This window comes from Cygnus olor, chromosome 1, assembly GCF_009769625.2.
Source record: "Cygnus olor isolate bCygOlo1 chromosome 1, bCygOlo1.pri.v2, whole genome shotgun sequence".
Lineage (NCBI taxonomy): Eukaryota > Metazoa > Chordata > Aves > Anseriformes > Anatidae > Cygnus > Cygnus olor.
The window spans coordinates 119,670,471-119,683,997 of NC_049169.1; the positions used below are offsets into that span (position 1 = coordinate 119,670,471).

The 13,527-nt window shown below is 43.7% G+C and overlaps 1 protein-coding gene across 4 annotated transcripts in view; it reads right to left on the reverse strand.

Annotated features, from left to right (window-relative positions):
- The window catches only part of SYTL5 (synaptotagmin like 5), a 93,192-nt gene that overhangs the window by 41,676 nt on the left and 37,989 nt on the right, over nucleotides 1-13,527 (reverse strand). For all 4 annotated transcript variants that reach the window (XM_040530736.1, XM_040530710.1, XM_040530720.1 and 1 more), the window contains exon 3: nucleotides 10,389-10,604. In XM_040530736.1, the coding sequence (XP_040386670.1) occupies nucleotides 10,389-10,604 (216 nt within the window). The remainder of the gene's footprint in view (nucleotides 1-10,388; nucleotides 10,605-13,527) is intronic.

Sequence of the window (13,527 nt, forward strand, 5' to 3'; positions counted from 1 at the left end):
AGAGTCTATTTAACTTGTAAGCTAGTATGTTCCTAATGATACTCCAAAGAGCTGGATGACGTCGGGAATTTAGATTAAGTATGGGTAGACCTTAGACTCTGGAGAAGAGCTAATTAATGCAAATTCTTTAACTGTTTTCTGGAAGCACAATTTAAGAAAAATATTGGCTTGTACAAGTACCTTGTACTATAGAAAAGTTGCTTGCAGCATGTGCTGACTGACCGTCCACTAGGTAGAGATATGCCTAATGCAAGCCAATGGTAGAGCTTTTATAAACTGAATATGTCTATTTAAGCTGAAAGTACTATTTGGCATTTATATCCATTAGTCTATATCCATTCAGCCGATAGCTCTTACTCTGGCTATCAGGTAGGGTTACAGCATGGATGATTACATGGGTATTCATTTTCAGTAGTAAATGGTCTTGATAGTTGAGCTGTAGTAGGAAAGCTCTCAGTGCAGCATATCATGAACATAGTAATGTGGATGCATCTATGTATGCTTTCTGCTGTTTTAAAACAAAGTGGAAAATGATGGTTGGACCAGATGATCTTGAAGGTCTCTTCCAACCTTAATGATTCTATGATTCTGTGTCCTTGCCAACAACTCAGCTTGTGATTTTGCACTCTCAATTTTGCAAGACACTTTATCGTTAAACGTCCAATTATAAAAATTCCACTTAAGATGGGAAGTCCCAATTTTTACCTTTAATCTTTTTTTTTTTCTGGAGAAAAAAAAAAAAGCATTGGTAGAACAGTCTGACTGAACATCCAACCTAACACTTGCAGTAGAGGAAAGAGATTCATTCCACATTCCTTGTCCTCTCCCATTGTCCAAGTATTTCACTTCTTTGGGAAGAAAAATTTGGAAAAAATGGCAAGACCAGAGGCTGGTCTTTATTTATTTATAGGCTAAGTGTAGCCTATAAATAAATACACCAAAACATACACACCCATCTTTGCATGCATTCAATTGAATGGAATATTTTCTATAACATTAATTAATTTCAGAGTATTTTCAATAAGCAGGGGGGCTTATTTAATAAATAGAAATCCGTGACCCTATTAAAGGAAGGTAAACTTGCCTGTAAGTTTTTGTTTTGTTTTGCTGGGGGGAAAGGGGAGAATCTGAAGAACACTTGTATTCTAAAATAATTGAAGTATCTATTTTCAGGCTCCTAATGTGCAAAAATGTTACTAAGATACTGATGAATTTTCATGACGCTTTGAAACAACGTAATGATTTCAAAGATGAAGACAAATTTCCCATTACCGCTTAGTTCTGCTGTAATAACTCAGGCCACCTAGGCATTTTTATCTTGCTGAGTAACTCAAAAATAAAGGCATTGTTTGTAGATATCTAGACACATTCATAATGAAAAATACAGACAGCATCAAGATGCAAAATTGGTTTGCCAGCAGACTGCTTGAAGAACATGATTTCCCTCAATCTATCACTGACCATTTTTCATGCTAAATTTAAAACACCAACCAATCACATTTTAAGATGTAGGGAAAAAAAAAAAAAGTGACCTTGATGGCAAGTTTCTATTTTAGCACCTATGTTTGAAAGCTACTGATGACCACCTTTGTTTCTCATATGCAGGGAATGGAGTAGAAAACTTTCTTTTTCATCAACTGCATCACTGCATACGGGCTCGATTTGCCTCATTAAATACTACAACACTACAACTTCTCATCTCATCTTGTTAATAAAGACTATCTTGTTCTCTCAGTGACAGCAGACCTTAGAATTTGGGAGAAGACTTAGCTCTAACCCTTCATGACCTTTAAATGATTCATCTTGCAACTTTATATTCTGTTAATATCTCTCCTGGGAAAAAATAAAAACAAAACAGTAATTTTCTCTTTATGTACAGTCAAGGGGAATATCCTTCTTCAGTAACTGGAAATTGTAAGGCAATTTATATACAAACCTCAGTCCATTATCCTTAAAAATCCTGAGAAACATCTCTCACTTTCCATGTTCCAATTTCTTTCCTCAAATTCACTAAATCTCTTTTTGAAAGTGTTTTAGAATGTAATTAATCATAGAATATCCTGAGTTGGAAGGGTCCCATAAGGATCATCAAGTCCAACTCCTGGCACCACACAGGTCTACCCAAAAATTCAGACCATGTGACTAAGCACGCAGTCCAAATGCCTCTTAAACTCCAACAGGCTTGGTGCAGCGACTACTTCCCTGGGGAGCCTGTTCCAGTGTGTGACAACCCTCTCAGTGAAGAACCTCTTCCTGATGTCTAGCCTAAACCTCCCCTGCCTCAGCTTGACACCATTCCCACGCGTCCTATCACTGGTCACTAAAGAGAATAGATCGGCACCTTCCCCTCCACTCCCCCTCGTGAGGAAGCTGTAGACCGCGATGAGGTCTCCCCTCAGCCTCCTCTTTTCCAGGCTGAACAGGCCAAGTGACCTCAGCCGCTCCTCATACTGTGTTGCAATGAACTTCTCCATCACCATAAGCTGTTCTTCAAGCAACTATGACTTTAGTGGAACAGCAGAAAAAAGGCTTTAAATTTTTTTGGTAGCTGGACATAAACCTACCAATGTTAAAGCAATGATAACACTTCATCACAGGCCATGTTACAGAACATGCTGTACTACAGGTATCCTGAACTCCTGTTCTGTGAGTGGGTAGGCAGGACTCAAGATGCTCAGAGAGAAGGAAAGGTCAAAATGCACTAAATGAAGCAACTGACAGAAGCTGGCTGATATTACCCACACTTTCCTTTATTACCACATGATATTCTTTGTTTCAGCAACAATTTTGGATTATTATTTGTGTAATTCAAGGGATTTCTCCAGTAAACTCTGCAGTACTTGTCAATGTCTCTTTTGTTAAATACACTCAATACCCAGTATCCAAATTTCTTCACTGACACCAGATGTAACACAGCAGGCTTCCTAAGAGCTCAGAAATGTTCTGAATGTATTCCTGCAGGTAGAAGAGATGACTGTATACTGTATTGTACCGGTTACTGCTACCACCATCACCTTCAGTGGAAGTTAATAAGACATTCTTGGGAACAATTTTGGCAGAACAACCAAGAACTAGCACAGCACTAAAACCAGAAAAAGTTCATCAAGGCCATGAATCCTTCCCAGTGTCTTTTAAGGGTCTCAGCATGGACAACAACATACATACGTTATATCAGGTGCTAGTGTCTATGCTGGTATTGACGTAAACCTCATTCATCAAGGTTGCTAAAGAAAGGCCAGAGTTAAAAAAAAAAAAAAAAGGAAAAATTCTTAGTACATATTCACGTTTTGCAAAGCCACTAGTATAGTAAAACAACTCAGTTTAACAGACTTACTGTATGCAAATAAATGCTAAATAGCTACGTTTTTTCTCCTTCCTGTCTTTCGTTTCCTACTCACGCAGCATAACTAAGCACCTCTTTACACGATTCCCATTTTCTTTTCCTTGCTTTCTGCCTTTCAATCTTGCTACAGGCCCTCTTTCTATTAACTTAATCAACTCCTCTTTCAAATGTAATTCAAAAAGCCTAAAAATCCCATTTTTCCTTGCATTTCTCACTTAAGTGAGACAGAGGAAAGCAGAAATGAAAGAATTTAAACTAGAATTATGCACAGTGATTGGATTTAACTGAAATACCTGTCTCCAGCATTCACCTCTACACTGTCCACACAGAAGATAATCTCTTTGTGTTCTCCTAGCAGCATAAAAAGCATTTTAGAGATCATCAACTTCCATTATAGCCCTGCAAAAGCACTAGATATGAAAGAAAAGAAAGGACAGGAATAGATTTCAATTTAGTATTGATATGAAACACTAATGATAGCTTAGCACTTTAAACAAATTACACCACAGTTTGTAATAACTTAGATGAAGGCTTCTAACGGAATTCGTTTCCAACATGATTGCTAGGACCATTGCTTGGCATACAGAATGCAACACAATCACGAGAAACAGGTGTGGCATACATTTTGAGAAGTTTCCCCATCCATTTTTCAGCCACAAAACAGGACGTACTTTACTGATGTCATCATTCCTGAGAAACATTTAACCAACATGTTTTTAAAACAAGATTCTGCAACCTCTCCGAATTATATCAATAATTTTTTTTCATACCACCTAATCTAATCCTTTTCACTGCAATTTAAGTATCTCACTGCTTTTCGTAACCAAAGTCAGTATATAGAACAGCCTATATGCATCCACAATGCAGCTGCCTTTGTACATTCAAAACTCAGTTATTTTCACTTTTTGCTTGCCTAGGCCAAACATTTCTGAATCCATTCATTACTCTGTACAAACCATGCCCTAGGCTTGCGATCTTTATTTTCTACTGAAACTTCTCCAGTTGACCAGTATGATGTGCGCTACTGTGCTGGGTCTGCCTGGGATGGAGTTAACTTTCTCTGCAGCAGCCCACACAGTGCTGTGCTCTGCACTCGTAGCTAGAGCAGCACTGGTAGCACTCCAGCGTTGTGCCTATTGCTGCACAATACTGGCACCGCATCAGGACTCCCTCCAAGCCCCCAGGAGCCAGCAGGCTGGGGGTGGGCAAGTGATGGGGAGGGGACATCACCAGGGCAGCTGACCTAAACTGACCAAAGGGATATTCCATACCATGTGGTGTCACACTCAGCAATAATAAGGGGGGCTCTCCTGGTGGAAGGGCCTGTCCTCCCGAACAGCCGTTACGCGTATTGAGGCCCTGCTTCCCAGGACGTGGCCATTTCCTCTCTCTCTGTGCTTCCGCGTGGCCTTTTGTTTGTTTTTTGGTTTGTTTTTTCCTTTCCCCTCTCCCTTTTCCCTTTAATTAAATCATCCTTATCTCAAACCTTGTGTCTTATTTTCTCCACCTTCCTCTTCGAGGAGGGGGAGTGAGACAGCAGCCATGGTGGAACTCGGCTGCCCACCCGAGTAAACCACCACAGGGCAATGTCCCTGGTGAGTGGAAAAATGGAAACGTCATGCCCCTACTCTTCAACAATTAAAACAATTAGGAGGCATTTCTTCTCAGAAAGAGTGGTCAGGCATTGGAACTGGTTGCCCAGGGAAGTGGTTGAGTCACTGTTCCTGGGGGTGTTCAAGGAAAGGTTGGACGTGGTGCTTAGGGACATGGTTTAGTGGGTGACATTGGTGGTAGGGGGATGGTTGGACCAGATGATCTTGGAGGTCTCTTCTAACCTTAATGATTCTATGATTCTATGACTAGAGGGAATACTCTCAAGATGTGCCAGGGGAGGTTCGGTTTGGAAATTAGGAGACAATTCTTCACAGAAAGAGAAGTCAGGCATTTGAACGGGTTGCCCAGGGAAGCGGTCAAGTCACCATCCCTGGGGGTGTTCAAGGAAAGGTTGGACCTGGTGCTTAGGGACATGGTTTAGTGGGTGACATTGGTGGTAGGGGGATGGTTGGACCAGATGATCTTGAAGGTCTTTTCCAACCTTAATGTTTCTATGATTCTGTGTAACACTGATCAGAGGCCAGAGCCTGAACTAGAAAACGTCACGCGGAACATGTGGAACAAGGTAGATAAGGCTGCAATTTGCAAGGTCCTGCAGTTTTGCCACCTAACCTAACCCATAAAAGTGGCCCAAAAGAAAGCTGGAGAGGGACTCTGTCAGGGAGTGTAGCCATGGAACAAGGAATAATGCCTTTGAACAAATGAAGGGGAGATTTAGATTAGATGTGATGTGAGGAAGAAATTCTCCACTCAGAGCACAAAGCGCACATGGGAATTAGGACTGAGGATGCACCTTGCTTCTTTTATTTTCCATAAATTAATTTTAATTACTTAAAAATCAGTGTTAAAAATAAACCCAGGGTACAGGATGGGAGGTGGAGGGCAGTCCCTGTGGCCAAGGGGCAGCCTTTCTCTCTGGCAAGCCAAATGGCCCAGGGGAGCCAGCCCCAGAAAAGGGGCCCTCAGCCCCCACAACCCTCCTCCTCCTTCCACGTGAGACCATCTTCCAGGCCGCTCCCAACACAGCTGCCTGTGGCCATGTGTGGGCCACTCCATCACAGAGGCTTGCTGAGGTCACAGTGGCCACCACTGCCCCACCTTTGCTGCAGGCCCTATAAAACAGGCCCCCTGCAGGTGGCCCACCATTCGCTGAGCTTCTAGGCACTCTGACAGCCAACTTGTGTGGCAGGAAGAAGAGCCAAAGCAGCAAGGCGAGCGGCAGGCCTCCTCGGTGTGAGAGGACAGCGATGCACTCCAAGGAAGCACCAAGAAGGAATGCACCTAGCAAGAAGTGTCATGGGCAGAGGGGTAGCGCCTGCGGCACAACAGACGCCAGTGCCTGAGGGACGTCTGGCACACAGCCCACAGACACTTATTATAAGCGGTACCAGTGGGACCGCAACGACGCAGGGAACAGGCCGCCCCGTCAGCCATACAGCCACAGGGGGCCTGGGCCTTCCCACTGGCACAACGGTGGCATGGGGCGAAGGCAGGAGCACCAGCCAGACAGCCGCGGGGAGCAGAGGCATGCCTGTCGTCCAGAACACAGTGTGGGACCCAGCCATGGCCGTGAAACAGACGGCAGCGTCGAACCCACAAATGGAAATGAACTGGACAGTGGCATGGGACCTAGGCACGGAACTGGACGACCTCCTGGTTTGGCACCCTGGCCTCAGAACATTCCAGATGGAAGGCATCCCATGTGGGCAGTCCCGGGCAAGGACTGGCTCGTCCTTCTGCCAAACACCATGGAGCCCATGGAGTCGGATCCACCAGCAGATGTGGAGGAACCAATGGAGGTGGATCCACCTTGGCCAGACAAGACCTCTGACTACCCCAGCACCTCTTCGCTCTCTGCCATGCGAGCACACCAGCAGCGTCGCAGGAGTGCCTGGCGAGCTCCCTACTCGTCGCGCAGGCTCCATCCCAAGCATTAGCTTGGAGCCACCAAACACCACGGACATCCCGCAGGCTCACCTGCAAGATGTCCTGGCAATAAAGAACTCTTGCCAATTCTCAGGGGTTGTGTGAGTGCTTCTTTCCCATCCCCCAGCCCTTGTGTGACAGGTGGCATCCCTTCTGCACAGAGCCTCGAGGAAGAGCACAAGAGAGGACCCAGCTTCCTCCGGGCTGCTGCACTTGGGTGACAGGAGGAGTCCCCGAGGGCCACCATGCGCCTTTAACATTTGTGAAAATAGACTGAGGGGTGAAAATAGAAGTGTGTAAGCGATTATAAGTGGCTAATTTCTTATATTAGGAGTGAGTTTCTATAGCTGAGTTATTGGTAACGACGGACATGGAGAAGGCTGAGGCACTCAACAACTTCTTTGCCTGCATCTGCACTGGTAGACGGGCTTCCCAAGTCTTTCAGTTCCCTGAACCCGTAGATGGAGGCTGGGGGAGCAAAGTCCCACCCACTGTAAGTGAAGAGGAGGTTCTACACCACCTGATGAATCTAAACAGGTACAGGTCTATGGAACTTGATGACATGAATCCCGGGGTCCTGAGGGAACTGGCTGATGTGGTTGCCAAGCCTCTCTCCATCATAGTTGAAAAGTCCTGGCATTCGGGCATGTGCTGGATCTGCCTGGGATGGAGTTAACTTTCCCTGCAGCAGCCCACACGGTGCTGTGCTCTGCACTCGTAGCTAGAGCAGCACTGGTAGCACTCCAGCGTTGTGCCTATTGCTGCACAATACTAGCACCGCATCAGGACTCCCTCCAAGCCCCCAAGAGCAAGCAGGCTGGGGGTGGGCAAGTGATGGGGAGGGGACATCACCAGGGCAGCTGACCTAAACCGACCAAAGGGATATTCCATACCATGTGGTGTCACACTCAGCAATAATAAGGGGGGCTCTCCTGGTGGAAGGGCCTGTCCTCCCGAACAGCCGTTACGTGTATTGAGGCCCTGCTTCCCAGGACATGGCCATTTCCTCTCTCTCTGTGCTTCCGCGTGGCCTTTTGTTTGTTTGTTTGTTTTTTCCTTTCCCCTCTCCCTTTCCCCTTTAATTAAACCATCCTTATCTCAAACCTTGTGTCTTATTTTCTCCACCTTCCTCTTCGAGGAGGGGGAGTGAGACAGCGGCCGTGGTGGAACTCAGCTGCCCACCCAAGTAAAACCACCACAGCTACACAAAATGGGGCAGGGTACTCTATACAAAACAGGTATTATCATGTATTTTGTAGACCATAATTCTGTTTTACATCCTGTGTGATGCAGGACTTTTCCACAGTGGCAGAAAACTGTTGATTCATATGCAGCTTTTCATTCAGTACAACATCCAGATTCATTCTTAAGGAACAGCTGCATAAGCTATTTTTATTTTTCTCATTCTGTGTTGCTGCAGCTGTCTTTGCCCAAGTGGTACTTGCACTTGCCCACAGGGAGCCACCATTTACTTTTACTTCAAACATCTTCTCTAAGCTGTATCACTTTGAACCCCAAGCCTGTCCTTCAACATGTCTGCAACACCTCGCAGTTTCACGTCACCAGCAAATGTAATTGGTAAACTCATGTGCTGCATCATCTAAGTTCTAAACTAAAACACTGACCAGTAAAAACCCAGTGAAAATTCTGCTCTATACCACTGTTATTTTGATAGTGAAACACTCTGAGAACAGAGCTTTGTAGTTCTCCTGGCAGGTCTGCAATCACACAGACACCATTTATTTTGGGGCACAGTCCCCCTTGTTTATAAGCTTTTGAGAACAGTATGAGAACCTATCAATAGGTTCACTAAAGTCAAGTTATAAGACATGTACAGATCCTCCTCTATCCATGAGGTCTGTCATCCTATCAAAGAAGGAAATTAAATTGCTTTTGACATCATTTGTTTTTGAGCCAGCTCTTACTCATCGTCCTGTCAGCTTCTCTCAGCTTTCAGACAGTACCATGATCATTTGTTTCACTATTTTTAGAGAAGTTAAAGGTAATCTGACAGGGCCAACAAATCCCTTGTTCTTCCTTTGTTTTTTAAAGAGCAGCATTATATTTGCCATTCTCCACTCTGTCATCTTACCTGAACCCCATCATTTCTGAAAGGCACAGTACTCAGGTCACCTCAGGAACTGGCTGAAGCAAACCACAAGGAGTAGTTTGTCAACATTTCACAAAATCAAGTACTTGAACATGGTTCATCTTAAAAGAGGTGAAACATTGTTCTCTGGTTGCATCCCCCACTGAATGCAAGAGAAGGTTAAGGCATCTAACTAATAACCCTTAGAGGTTAGCCTCCTAAAGCTGAAGTTAGAAGACACAAACACTAAACTCCATGTCCTGCTGCATTAATTCTTCATTAACTGTCTAGGTACCCAAAGTCTGACATAACTACCATTTTGGATTCACTTTTTGATACAGCTTACAAAAGCTTTATCTTCCTGATATTAGTTTGATAGTCTTCAAAAAATGAACAAACAACAACAAAAAACCCACTCCCTCTGTGAAATTACTGATTCTTCCTCCCTTTAACGTAACTATTTTATCACGTCTTTTCCTTATGTGTGTATGTAATTCCCTTATGGATGTAACAACATCCAGTTCTTACATCACGATACTTAACCAAGTTTTATTGCACAATACACCTCTCCTTTCCTTCGTGGTTATCTTGCTGAGTCAAGCCACGAAATTCCATATTACTATCCCAATCGAGGGCACTATTCCTTCAAAAATATATGAAGTAAATACACGTATTTTTGAACATATAACATCTCTTTTTTTATTCACTTGATATTCTGTGTTAAGATACCAATTCTCTGCTTTTCAGCACTGTGTTCTTCTATCCTCCTCCATTCTCCATACTTAACATTCTAACAGTGAGAAATGTGAAGATTAATCTACCTCCTTTTGTTTTACCTCCCACCATGGCACAGCTTACTTTAGAACTCTCTCTAATTCTAAATATCCAGGGTAAAAAATATTGTAAATACACCCTTCTCCTTTTATGCAGAAATGCTCAGTTACTGTAAACATAGGAAAAAGCAAGGATAAAACCATGCCTTGAAATGCTTGGACTCACAATTTTTACATCTCTTTCTTTACAAATCCACCTACCACATCAGTCAGAATGTACCGTCCTCGCTTGTTCTTAATTTTGTTTTGTTAATTTTCAATTACTTGATTCTTACATTTATGTCTTACTGTGAATAGACTGTCACTGTTTTGTAACTGATTTTCAGAGCATTGCGCACCAATGACCTAGTATCTGTGATGCTTGCAGCTTTCTTTAGAAAGCAAGCTAGTTGAAACTAGCTTGGAACTGGAAAAAAAAGATACTGCAAAATACTGCAGCAAATCAAAACAGCAGAAAGCCTCTTACCTTGTTTATCTGCTATGCATATACTTTTGTGCTAAGAGGAGATAAAACTAACACCAGCATAAAATTACTTACGGAGAATTAATCTCTAAATGTATCCATAAAAGCTGCACAACTTACGCAATCTTAGCACACACCGAGCATTTCCACTGCCCATCAGCTCCCACGACACGACACTTAGTGCAAACTCTAAGCTTGCAGGTTTGGCACAGGTCTCCTCTGTCAAAGATTAAGCCCAGGCTTTTCTGACAGCGAATACAGACTCTGCTGTTGTCCTGTTGACAGTGTCGGTTTCCACCTTTCCTTCTCACTTCCAGAAGCTCATTTTTCAATTTCCTAGAAGGAAGAAAATAAAAGGCTTGAATTTGGAGATACAACTGATTTTTGCATGTTATTAGGATGAAATCTTTTGGAGATCAAGCAACATTTCCATCTTCCTGTGATTTGTATGAACTTTCTAACAGATTAAGATTTAGCACTATAAACTACAAGACACAAATAAGGACAATATAAGTGTGTTTTATATATTAACTGCATTTCTGACACATACATGGCAAAGAAGAATACATCTATCCCCAACCTCTCAGACATAAAGCCAAGAAGAAAATCTGCAGCCTTGTGGTTGGTGTGCAGACAGCTGAGCAGTTCTGGACCACTGGCAAACTATCTTTGCCTGTCCCTCATCAATAATTCAAGTCATGCTGAGCCCAGGTTGACTGCAGCTCAAAACTGGGACTATTCTGTGCTTCCACATTAGAAAAAGAAAATCTTTCCTGTAACTAGTGTGCATTTAATAACTATGCCAGGGTAGAGTTAGCTAGGAAAACAAATGCAATTCTGCACTGGCCTCTCAAATCTTGAAACAAAACAAAAGCAAACACCTAAATAGATGTGGCATCATGGCATAACACCACTTATTTTTAAAAAAATTGAGAAAATCAGTTTAAATAACATAACCTGAATGTTACCAGTTCCACCGCTGACCCTGAAGGATAAAGGTATCTGCATCTAAGACCTACTTTAAAGACTGCAATTTCAAGGTTGCATGAGTCAAGTCCTTAAGGGAAAAATAACCTTATGTGAGAAGTAACTATTACTACTACTACATTCCCAAAGAGAAAAAAACAATAATAATAAAAAATCTAGGGACTCGAGCAGGACTCTGTCATAACCCAAACCTCTCACTAAGAGCTCCTTGTACCTTTGTTCCTGACCTCTACTCCAGAGCTTTCCCTCCCACACCAGAGCCTCAAGCTCTCATCCCTCACACCCCAACCCACAGAACCATCTAGGCTGGAGGCAATGTTGGAGGTCACATAGCTTAAACTGGTGCCCAGAGCAGGGCCAACCAGAACAGGTTGCTTAAGGCCTTATTCAATTGAACCTTGAATAACTCCAAGTAAAGAAAGCACACAATGTCTCTGGGCACCAGTCTCACAAACCGACCAACCTTATTCTTTTTTTAATGAAACAAACAAAAAGAGTGGAATAAAAAAGCTTCCATAATACCTAATCAGAATCTCCCATATTCCAGATTGTTCACAATGCTTCTTGTTCTTTTACTGTCATGGAGACTGGAACAATTTTGTTCCACTACAGGCTTGAGAGCAGCAGCAGTTGAAGACAGCCACCAGGTCTCCCCTTTGCTTTCTCTTAATGCTGAGCAAACCCATTTCCCTCAGCCTACAAGACGTAGAAGGGGCTCCAACCATCCTTATGGCACTCCACTGAACACGCTCCAGGATGTCAGCGTTTCCCTTGTACCAAGGAGCACCCAGCTGGAAACTCTATTCCAGATACGGTCTCACAAATGCTCAGCAGAGGAGATAATCACTAGCCTCAACTGCTAACGTAAGCCCTGTATGCAGTCAAATTTGCTATGCCCTCTCAACGTGCCTCAGCAGAAGCTCTGTCCACTCAACCCCCAGGCTCCTATTATCCTCTCAACTTTCTCAATAAACAGCCTACAGTGCCCCTGCCCACTCCAGGCTCTGTCCTTACTTTCCCCCTGCCAAAACTTCTCCCATTCCAAGCTCCTGTACCTTTTCAAATCCTTTCCACACTCCAATCTACCCCAGAACATCCCCGTTTCCAGGGCCCCGGTTCAGCAGTGCTCAGTTCCCTCGGCTTTAGGCAGCTGGGTGTTGCTGTCTCCCCATCCCATTCCTCCCCTACACTTTCACGCACTGCCACCAGCCTCCGGGGCCCCTCTGCCAAGAAGCACTGCAGCTAACTGGACTCACCATCTCCACACATACCTCAAGAGAGATTTAAAACACCTGGTTACCAGTTTCACTTAAGGATCAGTGAAAAGATCAGGAAGGAAAAGACTCTGTGAGCACAAAACCAATAAAAGATTATGGGTTGCAGCCCCAGTGAAGGAGGCAGAGAACATTGTGTAGGTCACCAGGGGCTAAGCTTTGACAGCAGTAGGTTATTTGTGGCTACGTGGCCTTGTTACAGGGATGGCCGGCATTTTGCTTCCCACTGCGGTATCCAGGAAAGAGAGCAGCTCTGCAGCCACCTGGTCTGGAGATGCTCAGCTTTTGAAAAGGGCATGTCCCATCACTCCGGGTAGCAACTATAAACCCTGGAAGGCATTTTCCTCTGCTGCTCTCTACTCAGAAGTGATTTCTTCTTCATACAAGGTTCTGCTTTGGATTCTTCTTTTGCCACGTTAAATCCAGACAGCTCTTCTCCCATGCCATAGACTTCAAGAGTCTGTCCAGGCTTCCTGAGCTTTCTTGGTACTTTTCTAGCTGTTCTTGCAGTTCATTGATTGCATCTCACATCTATCTACCTCCTGCAGAGATACAGATAGCTACAGGTCCGTGTCCAATTTCTTCTAAGTACAACCAACAGCCACTACGGCATATTCAGTTTCACTCATCTTCCCCCCCCAAAAAAAACCTTCCTCTGCATCAATACTGAGTTTACGTGGCAAGGTGTTGGAAGCAAGGGACCATTTGAGCTAAAAATCAAACAAACAAACCACCAGTGGCTCACTGCATTTCAGGAACTCTGTGGATACTGATGTTATCTTTTTAGTACCTATCAGTGTGTCCTGCAGGCTGGATCCTAGCATATAATGTTAAAACAAAACCTTCACTGAACTCCTTCCATTCTGGCCTCCCTGCCTACCTTCCACCCCAGCTTTCAGGTCCCTCCTTAACAAGAAGCATCGCTGAGCACAACATATGTGTTTTAAGTAGTTACAATTTTAAATATGGAAATCTCTCTCTCCCCAAACCAATAAGCA